The sequence below is a fragment of the Sinohyriopsis cumingii genome, chromosome 16 (assembly GCF_028554795.1).
Source record: "Sinohyriopsis cumingii isolate HCF-2022 chromosome 16, ASM2855479v2, whole genome shotgun sequence".
Lineage (NCBI taxonomy): Eukaryota > Metazoa > Mollusca > Bivalvia > Unionida > Unionidae > Sinohyriopsis > Sinohyriopsis cumingii.
The window spans coordinates 23,475,139-23,491,566 of NC_142976.1; the positions used below are offsets into that span (position 1 = coordinate 23,475,139).

The 16,428-nt window shown below is 37.9% G+C and overlaps 1 protein-coding gene across 5 annotated transcripts in view; it reads left to right on the top strand.

Moving 5' to 3' along the window:
• The window catches only part of LOC149780075 (1-phosphatidylinositol 4,5-bisphosphate phosphodiesterase gamma-1-like), a 209,858-nt gene that overhangs the window by 18,096 nt on the left and 175,334 nt on the right, over positions 1 to 16,428 (top strand). For all 5 annotated transcript variants that reach the window (XM_089936833.1, XM_089936830.1, XM_089936832.1 and 2 more), the window contains exon 3: positions 1,443 to 1,536. In XM_089936833.1, the coding sequence (XP_089792959.1) occupies positions 1,443 to 1,536 (94 nt within the window). The remainder of the gene's footprint in view (positions 1 to 1,442; positions 1,537 to 16,428) is intronic.

The following is a 16,428-nucleotide window of genomic DNA, read 5'->3' on the forward strand; positions in this document are numbered from 1 at the left end:
GAATATTTGAATGTCATTTAAACCTAACATCTTGATTATTTGAAAGAACGATTAATTTTCCTTTATATATATATATATATATATATATATATATATATATATATATATATATATATATATATATATATATATATATATATTAGAAATCATGTCCTTCCTTCCAGACTTTAATTAGATTGTTAGAATGGTGATATTCATGAAAAATGGCACCATTGGGACTTTAGTAGGACTACTTCTATTTAATCTAAATAGCTTTTTTGTCAAATAATTGAATCACTTGATATTCAAGGAACATTGTGAATTTCATGTGCTTTCATTGTAACAGAATTGTGAGGTAATAATGACAAACTATTTGCCAACCAAAATTTCAGAAATATTTGAGTGAATGTAATGGAAGCAATTAGGGCTGCAACATTTACATGTGTAGAAAATTTAGTTTATTTACTGCAGGTTGGTTTGGTAATAATGCTGACAAAATCTGATATCCAAAATGTCAGCCATCCTGAAAATCATGTTATCATCACTGCTCCAAAACGGGAAGTCATATCTACATGGAATTTCCACCAGAAGGCTTCTTATGATATCTTGTTTGTTCCTAAATAACAATTTTGCAAATCTGACATCCAGGATGTCCACACAGAAGCTTATTTAAAAATATTATTGCTGAAGATTAACATTGGTTTAACATCGCCAGTCAAGAGAAAGAAATAGCCTTATTTTGAATTTCTTGAAATTCTTTCTGGTCAATAGAGCATGAGTTCCATTGAAGGACTCTTGTTATTTGTATCTTTATTATACAGCTTGTGTTGATGTCACATTTCCAATATTAAGTTACCAGTTCACAGTTGATGGTCATTACCAGTCTATTTTAATAAAAAGTTGGGTTAGTAGAACCACAAATATATTTTAGACATAGTTTCTGAAACTTTCTGTTGACATAGTATTTTACTTGCTCAGTTTGATGCATGTTCAGCTTGGTTCATACTAATCCTACTGCAAACTGCATAACCCAGATCTGCTATCACATGATGCATATCTAGTTCTGTGCAGTTTGTTTGGAGTAATCAGTAGAACAAACAGCATAGACCCTGATCTGCAGGTTCATTATGTTATGGGAGATCAGGATCTTTGTTGTTTGCAGTTTGATTTGACTTTTAAGTGAGTACATACGGTACATTTCATATGTTGTGAACACTCAGGCAAGATTGTAAATCTACCTTTAAAAAAATGTGCAACTACAGTACTTCCTTCTTGTAACACTATTCATATGAACCATAAAAAATGGATGCCTGACAGGTGAGGTAATCTTATGGTAGGTTATTTTTTACATAATGTTACTAGTAAATAATTAAATGGGATCTATGCCCAGCATTTTAAAAGGGAATGTGTTGCACTAAATCATTTGATACGGAGGGAGTACTGATATTCTTTCTCCATTTCAGCTTCCACACAAGATGAGTTTCAGAAATGGAAGCGAGGGTTGGACTATTTGGAGAAGAACGCGAAGATGGTTTCCTACCCTACACTGAAAGAGAGGTATGACCCAATTACAAATGGTTTGTGGTTTATGTTTCTGTTGAAAAACATTTTGAGAGTTGGATTGGATATACATCACTACACTTATTTAGAAATGCAGGAATATTGTGATATAGTCAGAGATGGTCCTGGCTTTTAAAAGGTTGTTGCCCCCAAAATAACCAACCTGAATATTTTGTTGTCAGTTTTCAAAAAATGTCGCCAGAACAAGTACTGAATATTTTTCCAAGTATATAAATGTGATAGGCAATGATAATTGAAAGAGATGGGATAGTTATTACTTTATTGACAACAAGCAATACAGCCATACTATTACAAAATAAATCATTACATGACTGTTTTGCACTACTTCCATGGTCTTTGCATCCCGCATCACTGATAGTGCATTGTTATGACTGTTGTCACCTGAAATAAATGCATTATCAAATGTAAAATATCTACTTTCCTGACATCGACATTCTCTCTCTCTCTCTCTCTATCGTTTTTTTAAATAGAAACATCAGGTATTAAGCAAATCTATATTATGTGTATTATTTTCCAAACAATAGTTTTGTAAGGAACTTTAGTTAATGACATTTTAATACTAAGACCCTATGATCATAGTTTGCAATGTAAGATAAGTGACGTATAATGCGACCATCAATTTCATGCATTCAGGAATTAAACCCCAACCCCCCCCTTTTTTTTTTTATATGGCCAGTTTCACAAAGTACATCTCCGTGAACCAAAAGTTCAGAAATTTATTTTTTCTGTGCTTTACCTGCTTTTCGCGTAGTGAATTGCTTCCTAAATCCAAAGAATCATCACTGAATGCTGTAGATTTTGTCTCAACAAGCAAACTTGGATCTTCATTCCCACCAATGAAACTTGCATGAGTCAACACCTGGCACTAATGTATATATATATATATATATATATATATATAAATAAGCATTAACTACCATCATGAAATTAAATGGAATGAAGAAACATATCATAGAGCATATGTCCCCCCAACTCATTTGGAATAAATATGTTATTTAGTAAGCAGTGTTATATGCACATATGAGTTAACAATAAGGAAATAAGGTGGGATATAAAATGTGGTAAATAGTTATCACATGTATGGTAGTTTGAGACCACATTTGAACTGTTAACATAAATTCAAACCCATTTTAGGTATTGTTAGTTATAATAGAAAAGGGCATTATTTATTTGTCAATCAATCAGGGCTCGAATTTAACAAAAATTTCTTTATAGCCAGAAGGACTAGTATATTGAGAAATTTATTGGTCCTGCCAAATCTTTACTAGCCCTGTTCACAAAACAATGTCACACAGCTTTCATGTACGTTTACTGATTCAATTTTAAGTTCAAACAACCCGTAACAAGACTGGACGTTTTCTGTGTGTTTGTTTTTGCGAATTGCATACACCAGTTACACCACATAACGTTCTTTCCTCATCATAATTCAGCCATTCCCTGTCTTTTGTCCATTTCTTCATTTTGTTTTACTGATTGATCTTGTGTTTCACTTGGTTTCTTTGCAATCTGAGCATAGCCTAAAGTCCAGCTGGCGATTGAACTGGAGAGTCAATCTCTTGTATGGCTTGTGCAGTAACAAATAGTTAAACATATCAGGACATAGCTGCAGCTGTTATTCTTCACTTGGCGGAGGAAACGCATTTCTCTGTATGCTTGTTATGTGCACAGTCATGATATAACCAATAACCATATCGTAAAAGACCACCCAAGAGGCAAGCCTCATGTACCGTGCAACCCATAGACATGCCCTTCTTTCCATGGAGAGATCAAAGGAACAGGAAGTATTCTCTAAGGCATGCATAATTGGGGACATCCTTTCCCTGTTTCTTCATCCTGTAAGCAACAATGCCATGATTATGTTTTCTTTCTATCCTGTTTGGAAAAATACAACTTCTCATGTAAATGACACACTATCCCAGTGATCTGTGGTTGACACTGTTTTGTTTTGGAGAGACTCCAGAAGATGTTCTTGGTCCTTACCTCATTATAACTTTACCAATCATTACAGATGTCTACAAAGTGGATGCATTGGAATTTGACCCATCATTACAGATGTGTACAAAGTGGATGCCTTGGAGCAGAGTCTTTGCCAGCATTTTATCTCAGATGGCTCTTACTTCCATGAGCCAATGGCATGCTTTGGCTTGCCATTGATCTCAACAAAGTGGATGTCTTGAAGCAAAATCATTGCCAGGATTTTACTACAGATTGTTCATGCTGCCACAGACCAAGGGTGTACTTTGGCAGGTTCTTGATCTTAACTTTTTCGTCTGGGTACTATGGTTTGGAATGGAGATAGAGATGGGTTGTTAGTACCTTTCACAAGGAAGATATTATATTCAGGATTCAGGAACATGGTATACCAACTCAAAGCATTTTATTTTGGTCATAGCATAGATCCCTGGTCCTTTATGAGAATTATTAACAGCGTCATGTTACTGTTTGGAGTCACCTCCACATTGTGACTTCCAACTGTCTGGACAACAGTCATGTTAATGCGATGTGCATTATATGCTAAGTCAAGATATGAAATCTCTTTTTTCACATCTACTTCATCATGGATTCCTTGTCAACAAGGACAAATTCATTATGGTACCATCTCAACATTTTACACACTTTGTATGAAGTTCATAATGCATGTGAATAGGGTCTGTCTCCCTCTATAATTTGCCTTGAATCATCTTGGCTGGTCTTTTCTGTTCTCAAAAAAAACCCTGCCTCTCAGTCAGGAATTTCATCAACTATTCATCTCCCTAATGCAGCAACAGATGACATCATTGTGGGCAACCTGTTTATGAGACCACTGTATTGATTCTCTTTGTCCATTGGTGATCAAAGTTCTGCCCACTGGATGAAGATGTCCCATTTAATGGCTACCGGAGATCCCATATCGGCAAATGGGAGAACATTGATTGTTAAGTTGGGTATTCCCATGCAGGTTTAGCCTTATTGAATTATGATCTGCATAGATGCCAGCATGGCATGCTGGAGGGCCCACCTCATATATTTTACGTGATTTGAAGCTACTTCATGTACCCTAGGGGATCAAAGATGGGGCCTTCTTTGGGGTACCGTCACCTCATACCTATTATCCTAAGGTGTTATGATTGGGTAATGTATTGAAGGAAGAAACCTGTTTTTGAAATAGAATGTTACTTTGATTGCCCTCCCAACCTCAGTACAGTTACAACTTTGAAAGAACAGGTATTTCTGCTTCATTGTAACTAAAATATGGACAAGGTTTTTGCATCATTTCTTTTATCCAAGGGGACATCAGTCTTGTCTGAATCACATTTATGTGGTCTGACAACTATAGCATTGTCATAAGTGAGATATTGGCCATAGTCCTAATGTGATTTGTTTGGATTATTATTATTGAAGATCTGGTGATGAATTCCAGAATACGGCCTCTTATCTGTTGCTAAGTTAAATAAATCATTTTATTTGTACATCAGTCTGCATTGAACTCTGACAGTCTTGAAAACCTGAAACTTTTGGTGATAATGTGAAATCAGTTCTCTCATTAGCTTGAGTTTGATGGAAATGTTTGAAGCTTTGGTTTTGTCCATTCCTTAAGTTGGCACACGAGGTCAAATTAAGACATCATTTCCCTTTTTATCTGTCTTAATCAGGTGCTAACAATGCTCAGATGAAACCCAGTATCTGAGAGGAGTTGTAATATTCTAGCAACTGAGTGGCCACTCACAATCTGCTGTGTGAATGGGGGGTGTCATTGCCAGAGCAGTCAACTTTTTATATAATGCCATTTTGAGCTTTACCAGACTAGTTTTGCTTTTTCTTCATTGAAGCCAAACATCAAGCATGAATGTACATGTAAATGATATAGAAGATGCCATTGGCAGAGTGAACCAGTCAAAAAGTTTTTTTTTTCATGACTTATCTCAATCACCAAGTGCTTGAAAAATTGGTTTTGCTTGTAGTACAGCATCACATTGATGACAATAATGCATTGTTCATTTCATCAACTGCCAATACAATTCAGAACTGCCAATGTGGGAAAGTTGCACAGATCTAATTGTATTGCACCAGTTACAATTCTAACATGCTGACTTGCCCCACAGATTTTTTTAATGCACCTTATGTGATTTTAAGGGTGTCAAAGGCTCAGCCTAAAGTGATCCCTGATTTCTGATGAAGGACAACACCAGAGGTCTTATTAGGATTTTAAAACTAGGAGTCCAGGACTCCTATTGTGATAAAAATAGTCCCACTGACAAAAGTTGCAATCCCCTCCCACAAGCATATTGGACATACCTGGAGTGACTAAAAGTCCAGATTAGAAGAACCATTGGTTGCCATTGAGTTTAGTTTAACAAATTATTTACATCACTGACATATAGCTTTTGTTTGTCGATTAGAGTGAGACTGAATTTTGTCAGTTGATAGAAAGGTCTTATTCTAAACACTAAGCCAGGAATCACACTTTCTTACATGTGGCTACTATTCCATCTGAACTATCAGTTCTTGCAACTTTAGCTCTCTTCTGAATCTCGTTACAATTTTCGTCAATTTGCTGTCTAACCCCGAAATACTTATCAAGCTTTGCAAATGGCAATTTGTCAAAGTCATGACGTGTCTTGATTTTGAGGTCACACGCATTACTTATTCTGCTACACTCAGAAACGAACACAATAATGAAAGCTTTAGTTGTTCATTTGATGTACTCTTATAATGACCACATGTACATCTCTGGGCCTTTCTGCCTCAGAATTAAGTCATTGTAAATATCGTCATATTTCCCACCAGTCAGCAGCTAGTCAAAGCCGTTAAACTTGTTGCCTAGCTATTGCATCATGTTCTTTTGATGTACTCTTATAATGGCAACATGCAAATCTGGGGGTCAGTGAATTGTCATTGTAAATATCAACACAGCTAAACTGTTAAATTGTACAACACATTTTCCCACTTAGCAGGTGGTTGAAGCTTGTAAGCCTTCGAGTCTGCTGCCCAGCCATTACTTGCATATGGAGTACTCATGCGTAAATGATTTTCTGAATCTGAGATACAAAATTGGCATCCAAATATATGTGATTAAGCATTTTTGAGACCTCTGATAGTATTCTGTTGGAAAAAAATTGTAGCACAGTTTGCAGTCAACAGAACTATTGTTGAATATTTCCCTTTGCTTCCATGAAGAAAAAAATATGTCTTCAGTCTTTGGAAGACATTTCTCAGCAAATCATGCAAGAAAATTCTGATGTTGCTTTGAATTTTAAGGTTTCTTCTACTGTGGATACATTGTTATTCGTGGATACATTATTATTCTTAGAAAACTAATTTTGGTGGGTATGGTTGTTACTGTAGACCACTGATTTAAAGGAACAAAGAACAGTGATTCATGTATGGAAACAATACAATTGCTGTCTTTAGTAACGCCAAAATATAAAACCATGAAAATTGATTAACGCTGAAATAAATCAGTTCACTCCAGTTCAGTTTACAGTATTGGGTAGATCATTTTTAAATAACCAGTATAACCAGTTTGGAAAACCAGGCAAATTCTTTTTCTTTAGAAATCTAACTCTATGGAAAATACAAAGCTGTAGAGTGCAACCATTACCGGATTGGGTTGATCATTTGTATCAATTTTGATCTGCATCTATATTATAGTACTGAGTAGACCATCTATACCAATATTGATGTGATTGTATGTTACAGTATTGAGTAGACCATCTGTATCAATATTGATGTGATTGTATGTTACAGTATTGACTAGACCATCTGTATCAATATTGATGTGATTGTATATTACAGTATTGACTAGACCATCTGTATCAATATTGATGTGATTGTATATTACAGTATTGAGTAGACCATCTATATCAATATTGATGTGATTGTATATTACAGTATTGAGTAGACCATCTGTATCAATATTGATGTGATTGTATATTACAGTATTGAGTAGACCATCTGTATCAATATTGATGTGATTGTATGTTACAGTATTGAGTAGACCATCTATATCAATATTGATGTGATTGTATATTACAGTATTGACTAGACCATCTGTATCAATATTGATGTGATTGTATGTTACAGTATTGTCTAGACCATCTATATCAATATTGATGTGATTGTATGTTACAGTATTGACTAGACCATCTGTATCAATATTGATGTGATTGGTTATTACAGTATTGACTAGACCATCTATATCAATATTGATGTGATTGTATATTACAGTATTGACTAGACCATCTATATCAATATTGATGTGATTGTATATTACAGTATTGACTAGACCATCTATATCAATATTGATGTGATTGTATATTACAGTATTGAGTAGACCATCTGTATCAATATTGATGTGATTGTATATTACAGTATTGACTAGACCATCTGTATCAATATTGATGTGATTGTATGTTACAGTATTGTCTAGACCATCTATATCAATATTGATGTGATTGTATGTTACAGTATTGACTAGACCATCTGTATCAATATTGATGTGATTGGTTATTACAGTATTGACTAGACCATCTATACCAATATTGATGTGATTGTATGTTACGGTATTGACTAGACCATCTGTATCAATATTGATGTGATTGTATGTTACAGTATTGACTAGACCATCTGTATCAATATTGATGTGATTGTATGTTACAGTATTGACTAGACCATCTGTATCAATATTGATGTGATTGTATGTTACAGTATTGACTAGACCATCTGTATCAATATTGATGTGATTGGTTATTACAGTATTGACTAGACCATCTATATCAATATTGATGTGATTGTATATTACAGTATTGAGTAGACCATCTATATCAATATTGATGTGATTGTATATTACAGTATTGACTAGACCATCTGTATCAATATTGATGTGATTGTTTATTACATTATTAAGCAGACCATCTATATCAATATTGATGTGATTGTATGTTACAGTATTGACTAGACCATCTGTATCAATATTGATGTGATTGTATGTTACAGTATTGAGTAGACCATCTATATCAATATTGATGTGATTGTATATTACAGTATTGACTAGACCATCTATATCAATATTGATGTGATTGGTTATTACAGTATTGAGTAGACCATCTATATCAATATTGATGTGATTGTATATTACAGTATTGAGTTGACCATCTATATCAATATTGATGTGATTGTATATTACAGTATTGAGTAGACCATCTGTATCAATATTGATGTGATTGTATATTACAGTATTGAGTTGACCATCTATATCAATATTGATGTGATTGTATATTACAGTATTGACTAGACCATCTGTATCAATATTGATGTGATTGTATATTACAGTATTGACTAGACCATCTATATCAATATTGATGTGATTGTATATTACAGTATTGAGTAGACCATCTGTATCAATATTGATGTGATTGTATATTACAGTATTGACTAGACCATCTGTATCAATATTGATGTGATTGTATGTTACAGTATTGTCTAGACCATCTATATCAATATTGATGTGATTGTATGTTACAGTATTGACTAGACCATCTGTATCAATATTGATGTGATTGGTTATTACAGTATTGTCTAGACCATCTATATCAATATTGATGTGATTGTATGTTACAGTATTGACTAGACCATCTGTATCAATATTGATGTGATTGTATATTACAGTATTGACTAGACCATCTGTATCAATATTGATGTGATTGTATATTACAGTATTGACTAGACCATCTGTATCAATATTGATGTGATTGTATGTTAGTAGTGAAGGGGGATACCCTAGCGACAATGGGAATTAGCATTACAGACCCCCTTGGGACAATCTGGCGGCAATGGAAAATTAACATGGAGAAAAATCGTGGGACAATCTGGCGACAAGGGAAATTAACATGGAGAAAATTTGTGGGACTGTTGAGCGACAAGGGAAATGAACATGGAGAAAAATCGTGGGACTGTTTAGCGACAAGGGAAATTAACATGGGATTTTTTTAATATTTTTTTTTAAAAAAAATTTTAAAAAAAAGGGGTAGGCAATGGAAAGGATATCTCTTTTCGAGATATATGGCTGGCCCTGAAAAGGGCCTTTGGGTTTTCTTCTTCTGCTTCTAATTTCTTCTTTTCCTCCACCAACTTCTTATTTTCTCACCTACACTCTTTTTCTTCTTTTTTTTCTCCTCCTCTTCTTTCTTCTCTTCCTCCTCTTCTTCTTTCTTCCTCTTCTCATTTTCTTCTTCTTTTTCAATTTTTTCATTCCATGCTCTCATCCTTGTCCTTTCCTCTTCATCCTCCTTCTCCTCCTTTATTTCCTTCATCACACCACTTATCATATCCTTTGCTTTTCTTAAATTATTAATTTCCATTTTTACTCTATGCGGACTATAAGAATAGTGATCTTCAACTAGTCGTACGAGCATTTGTTCTATCATTCCCAAATTGTCAAGGACGTCTTGCAATGATTGAAATTTATCCAGGTGGTTTGAAGCCATCTTCTATGAAGAATGATTTGAACGACGAATACTGTGGGTTCTTATACTTAAAGCGCGTACGTGAAGGAAAACATCCCCCTAAAAACATAAAATGGATCTTACCTAGATCATGACCCAACAACTCGCGGACGTGAAGCAAAACATCCCCCTACTTTTTCATTTCATATAATATAACCCAAACTATACTCTCCACATACGCTAAGAAACCCATAATCTACTATTCACACAAACATACCTGAGCTCTTACAAACACAAACACGCAAACACACAAACACATACCCTCACATCTTTTAAAAAGAGTTAGTGTTTATATTCACACTACTTTACCTACACACATTGGCAAATCGATCGTTATTTCTTTTCTAGAGTATTGGGTAGCCCTGAAAAGGGCTGTTTTGTTTGGAACTTCATGGACACCTGGTTAATGGTGGCACCTTCCAGGCCTGGCACCACATACACATCTTATCCCCCAGTTACTTTTTACCTTTTGGGGGGAGAGAGCAGAGGCAGGATATGTCGCTTCAGAATCCCAATTTTCGCTCTCTGGGATTCTGAAATTTTTTCTTCTCTCCTTTTCCTCCTCCTCTTCTTTGTATCTTCTCTCCTCCTCTTTGTATCTTCTTTCCTCTTCTTCTTTATATCTTCTCTCCTCCTCTTCTTTGTTTCTTCTTTCCTCCTCTCTTATCCTTCCCTCCTCGACAATGGCTTCCGCGGCCAGTTCATTTAATATGCGCCTGGCATATTCCAGATGCACATGAAGTTCCAACAGTTTCTCCAGTCTCGTGTTCATTTTTGGTGTTGATCAATCAACAAGGGTAGCTAGACTGCCCAGCGAGTTTCAATTTATAGTGAAAGCGCGGACGTGATGGAAAACATCCCATAATAACATAAAATTGATCTTACCTAGATCGTGACCAAAAAAAAAACAACGCGCGGACCTAAAAGAAACACTCACTCACTTTTTTATGCTACCCATCACTATTGTAAAATTTTTTATAAATCACTTCAATAGACTATCCACATACGCAAAGCAATCCAATCTAACCCCAAATATACACCTCAAACAGCCCCCAAAAAAACCAAACATCATTTTAATCTACTATCCACACCAACCTACTTTATCACTTACAAACACACAAACACACAAACACATGCCCTCACATTTTTTAAGAAAGAGTTAGTGTTTATTTTCACACTACTCTACCTACACACATTGGCAAATTGATAGTTATTTCTTTTCTAGAGTATTGGGTAGCCCTGAAAAGGGCTGTTTTTTTGTTTGCTATGGCATTCTTTTTTAGTTTCTAAGAATGCGATGTCCTCTGAGGATAGACTTTCTGGCGATAGGTCTGCTTCTTCGGAAAGAGAAGAAGAACTCTTTGGTGTCGATACGGCAATCGACAAAGCCTCTGTCAGCTTCAGGTTGCTGCTGCTGCTGCTGCTGCTGTTGCTGCTGTTGCTGCTGTTTCTGAAGTCTGTACTTCTCTGTCCATTCTTCTTTCTCCCTGTTCATTTCTTCTCTGAAGAGTTCTTCTATCAGGTCTTCAGTGATTTTTAACATTCTCACATTCTCTATTTCTTCTGGCTTCGGTATCAGACTGTGTCTGACCCTATGCAAATTCACGTAGGCTTCGTTGAGCTTAGCTAGTTTGGAGCACATCTTCTTAGGAGGATGAGTCGACAATGGATGGTTAGACTGGAAACAACCCCGGTTCTTAAAGTCAAAGCGCGGACGTGAAGGAAAACATCCCCCGCAACGTTCAGTGAGTGTCATGAGAGGGATAGTAAGAAATTAAAGAGCATCAATCAATCAAACATTCTTATAGCCAAACAAAAGACAAAGGCATTTTTTTCAAAACACAACATTTTTTATTCAAAAATCACTTAACACTAAACAACAACTCTAACATTTTAAACAATAATCCAACATTATAACATCAAACAATTTTTTCAAAAATGACAAACATTTTTTCTCAATTCACAGTCTACTTTAAACAGGGCTGACAACGTTGTGAATGAAATTGTGATTTCCACTGTTGGAAGTCATTAGGCCATTGATGGACACTACGTGTATTAGCTTGAGACAAAAGATAAGCATAATGGTCACAAAACCATCGATCTACTTTCACATCGTTTCTAGAAGAAGAACGAGGATCAAAATGAGTCACTAAATGTTCTAAGGAATAGCCCAGGCTGCGATGATGCAGAAAATACACACAGTACTGTCCACACACCAAGGAATCTGTGCCTTGTAATTTCACATTATTGAATCGGGTGGTCTGAGCATTTCTTCTCATAAAGTCGATGATATCGTCTTCCAAAGGGGGCAATCCGTACGAATCGAAATATTCCACACATCCTTCTTGAGGAAAGTAGACGGCTACCCAGTGGGTTCCTGGGAGATGACTGTCGTCCGTGTTGATCACGTAAGCTTGATGGTCTTTAGGTTTGCGATGAGGGAGTTCATCTTTAGCACAGACGACAGGATTCCAAGAAGCTGTATACGAACTGTGGTTCAAAAGGTAATAAAGTTCCCAGGTATCCATGTTTTGTGTGTGCTTTTTTCTTCTTCACAGGTAATAATAAGTCGTCAATTCGATCCTGACTTTTTGCTTGAAAATGTCTGACGAATAAATCTTGTTCGCTCGGTCTTGGTAGTCACAATGAACTATTGATCTTGACCATAGCCCCCTTTTTATACTAGTCGCAATGCAGTCTCCAGCTTGTACATCTTTCCTTTTTTACGTTTTTTATGTCTTGTTTCGGAAGGTACTGTCTCTAAGGTACCGTCAACATTGTACCGTAGTGTGATGGGTGGAAAGGCCATAGAAAGGTAAGGGCAGTGCGGAGACCATCGAGTATGTTCCAGAATAGCTGAATCTTTATAGATACATAGATCCATTCGTAACTTCAGTCCGCAAGCGAAACACTGTACTTCGTATCCCAATCCTGACTCAGGTCCCAAGTAGACAAATCCTGTTCTAGCTAAAACATGCGAAGAAGGTAATCCTTCCCTATCCGTAGGCCATTTCTGAAACGTGTCCAATCGACGGGTACAATCGCAATAGTCAGGTAAGAAGACTGGAAAATGGTAGGGTTTGAACTTGGAGTTTTCATCGGGTTTCTCACTCGATTCTTGCTGTGGCGAAGTCATCTTTCTGGTGGGGTAACTATCCTCTTACAACCAATGTTTTATACCAACGTGTCCATACGGTAAGGTGAAATGATTGGGAAGTCGAACTCGCTTCTGGTGTACAATTTGATAGACTTTTTCCAAGGGTCGACTGACGATGTGGTGAGTGGGTAAACGTACAATCTTGTTCGGCTGGTAGGTGGTCACTTTAAAGTTTCCATCCTCTCCCGATTGCAAGGCTTCTTTCAATACCCCAAAGTTGACCACTCGACTGGTACGATAATTCAGAGTCAGTCCTTTCACTTTGCACGTCGTGTGCACTTCTCCTTGTTTGTCCCGGTATTCGTAGCCGTAATTTTTGGGACCGCCACTGACGAAACTTAGAATCTTGTCGTCAGGATGCTCGTCTGTCCAGGCTCCTAAACGGTCTCCTTCGATGTTAGGGTGATGTTGAATCGGGTGATGGATGTAAATGCAACTGTCCGTGTCAAAGTACAGGACGCGTTCTTCTAACAGTTCTAAAGCTTCGTACAATTTTAAGCGAGCATGGGCTGTCACGTAAGCCGCAATGATGACATTTCCAAAAGGGTCGTCTTGTACAAAGTCCAGATCTTCTTTGTAATTGACCAAGATCAAATCCTCTCGAACGACGTCCACGTGTTTCATGTATTTGGTTTTGTCGTGAATCATCTGGAAGTAGTGGGAAGGTTCTGTCAAATATTCCGTCTTGGGTAAACACGGTCGTTGTGCCATTTTACCCCACAAGCAATTTAACATCACTTTGGCAAACGATCGCCTGCCTTCGTTTTTCTCGATGTGGTCTAAAGTGATGCCTTCTTGTTCATAGTATTTCTCTTTGAATTGTATTTGGTCTTCGGGAGTGTGACACCAGGAAGGATAGCCGCTAGCTTCTTGTTTCAGTTTCAAAAAGGCATCCACGTAGTCGGCGAAAATGCCTTTCTGACTGGGGTCACCCTTGCGGTATTGTTGTGTCTTGGGAAAGTGGCAAATTTCGTACACTTCTAACAGTTGGTATCCCATGTCCAGAGCTTTGAACAATTCTACGCTGACCCAGGTTCCCGTCAAGGCCCATTCTTCCTGGCTGTGATGGCAAGGTTGGTCTTGGTTGCACGTTTCGGCACAAGTACGGCACAAGGGAAACATCAGTTTGCCTTGACAATGGTGAGGTAAGACGGGATGGTACAGGTTCGTGGGAGGCAAAACTTTGCACTTGATCAAGCCTTCGTATTGTCGAATGTTGACCAGGTCGATGTGTTCTGTCAGCAATTGCGGGTGCCCTACAGGAAAGCGACAATATTTGCACACGTAGGGATACAGCGAACACACGTCCAAGTATTTGATTTCTTCTCCTTTCTCTTCGTCGGCTTGGTACAGCAAACAGGTGGCATTGGTCCTTCCTCCGTACAAACTATCCCTCGGGTTCAGCGGGTCCATGAACTGGTAACTTTCCACGAGGCGTTTAAACTCGGGATTGGTTTTTATACGGTGATCGTACTCGTGTTCCCACATTTCCACCACTTGGTATCCTTGCTGTTCTAACTTTAGGCGTCGTTGACAAGTGTCCTGGTACAAGTCTTCCATGGTTCGTTGTAAAAACTGATTTTTAGTGCCACGGTCAGGGTAACAAACGGGACATCCGTGAAATAAGCAACCGTTAAACTCGTACACGATCTTGGGGTTTTCTAAGTCCCAGCCATCGACCGAATACGTTCCGATGGTCTTTTCGCCCCCTCCATTGCGAGCATGCTGAATCCACTTGTCTTCCTTGTCGCACAAGTAATGTAACCAGCGTAGGGCTTTGACCGAGTATTGACGCTTGACAAAGTGGGTCGTTTGAGGACTGATGACAGCCACGGTGTTTTCAGGCATGAATCGTTGTCGATACACTAAGGAACACGCTTTGGCAATGGTGCAAGCTTCTTTCAAAGGATCGACCCTTCCGTGTTCCATGAACAGTTCTCGAAATTTTCCACAGCAACACCATAAAATGTCCACGTCGGAACGACAATACTTTAGCATTTCTTCCTGAAAGTCGAAAGGGTCTGAAGCGTGAGCCTGGTACCAAGCGTAGAAAGCTTCTCGTTGTTCGGTACGCATGTTGTCGGGGTCGTAATAGTGAGCCTCGGGCAAATGGGGTAGAACGGCGTGTTGATTGGCTTCCGTATTGAAAAGTGTGGAAAGTACCCTTTAGCCATTTCTGTCATTCCAAACGTTTTAGGCATTCGACTCAAAGGCATGGCCAAATAGCTCATCGAATCTTTAAACTGTACTTGTCCCACTTGCATGAAAATGATTTTGGCTCCGTTCAAAGTCACTTTAGGACGTTCGGTGCCTTGTTCTGTATAGTATCTGAGAAGAAACTGTCCATCGTATCCGGAAAAATTGTGAGCCATCACCGTGGCATGACGATGACAATCTCCGTAACGTTCAATGTCCTCTTGGCTCCACGTCTTGTCGACGGGGTCTAAGACCCATTGGGCAAAATCGGCTAACATGTTTGGTCCCCGAAAGATTTTTTCACGCCCTCCGGGAATCTTGCTGCAGTGAGGGCAATGACTGAAGATAGGTTCTTGAATGCACTTCTCGCACGCTCGATGAGCCACGCAGAAATTAGGAATGTGAATGCCAGTCTCTTGCATGCATTCGAAATCGAAAAAGATGAAATTGCCTTTCTTCTTGTGACCGTCCTCTTTCTCTGGTGGGGGTTGGTATTTTTGCACGTAACATTGGTGTTCCAAGTCCATGATGTGGTGACAAATGTGACATTTTTTCTTTCCTGAACATACGTGTGCCTTGGTATTATTGGTACGTATGACTTGTTCACACGTAGAGCACAATCTCAGCAGTTGACAAGCGCATTTTTTCTGTGAACCTTGCGTTTTCAAATGTTGTTGGTAACAGGCAGGGCTGACAAACGTGCGCAGACAAGTTGAACAAGGCACTGGTTCTTCGCTCAGACAGGGTGAAGAGGCCAAACATCCTGTGCATTTCGATCCACAATGCTTGTGTTGCTCTCGATTGTTATAACCATGGTCACATTTCTCACAGTAATAACCGTATCCCAGGAATCCGGTGATACTAGTAATGGTATCGAAATGTTCATCGTGATAATAGACATAAATGTATTTTCCGTCCTTAAAGTCTTGGCCTCGAAACAATAGAGGCCCGCGCATTTCTTGAGGGTGCACTTTCAAGGTGTATCGTGGAGCTAGGACATCTTGTAATTTTTGCATCTCAGGAATGCCACAG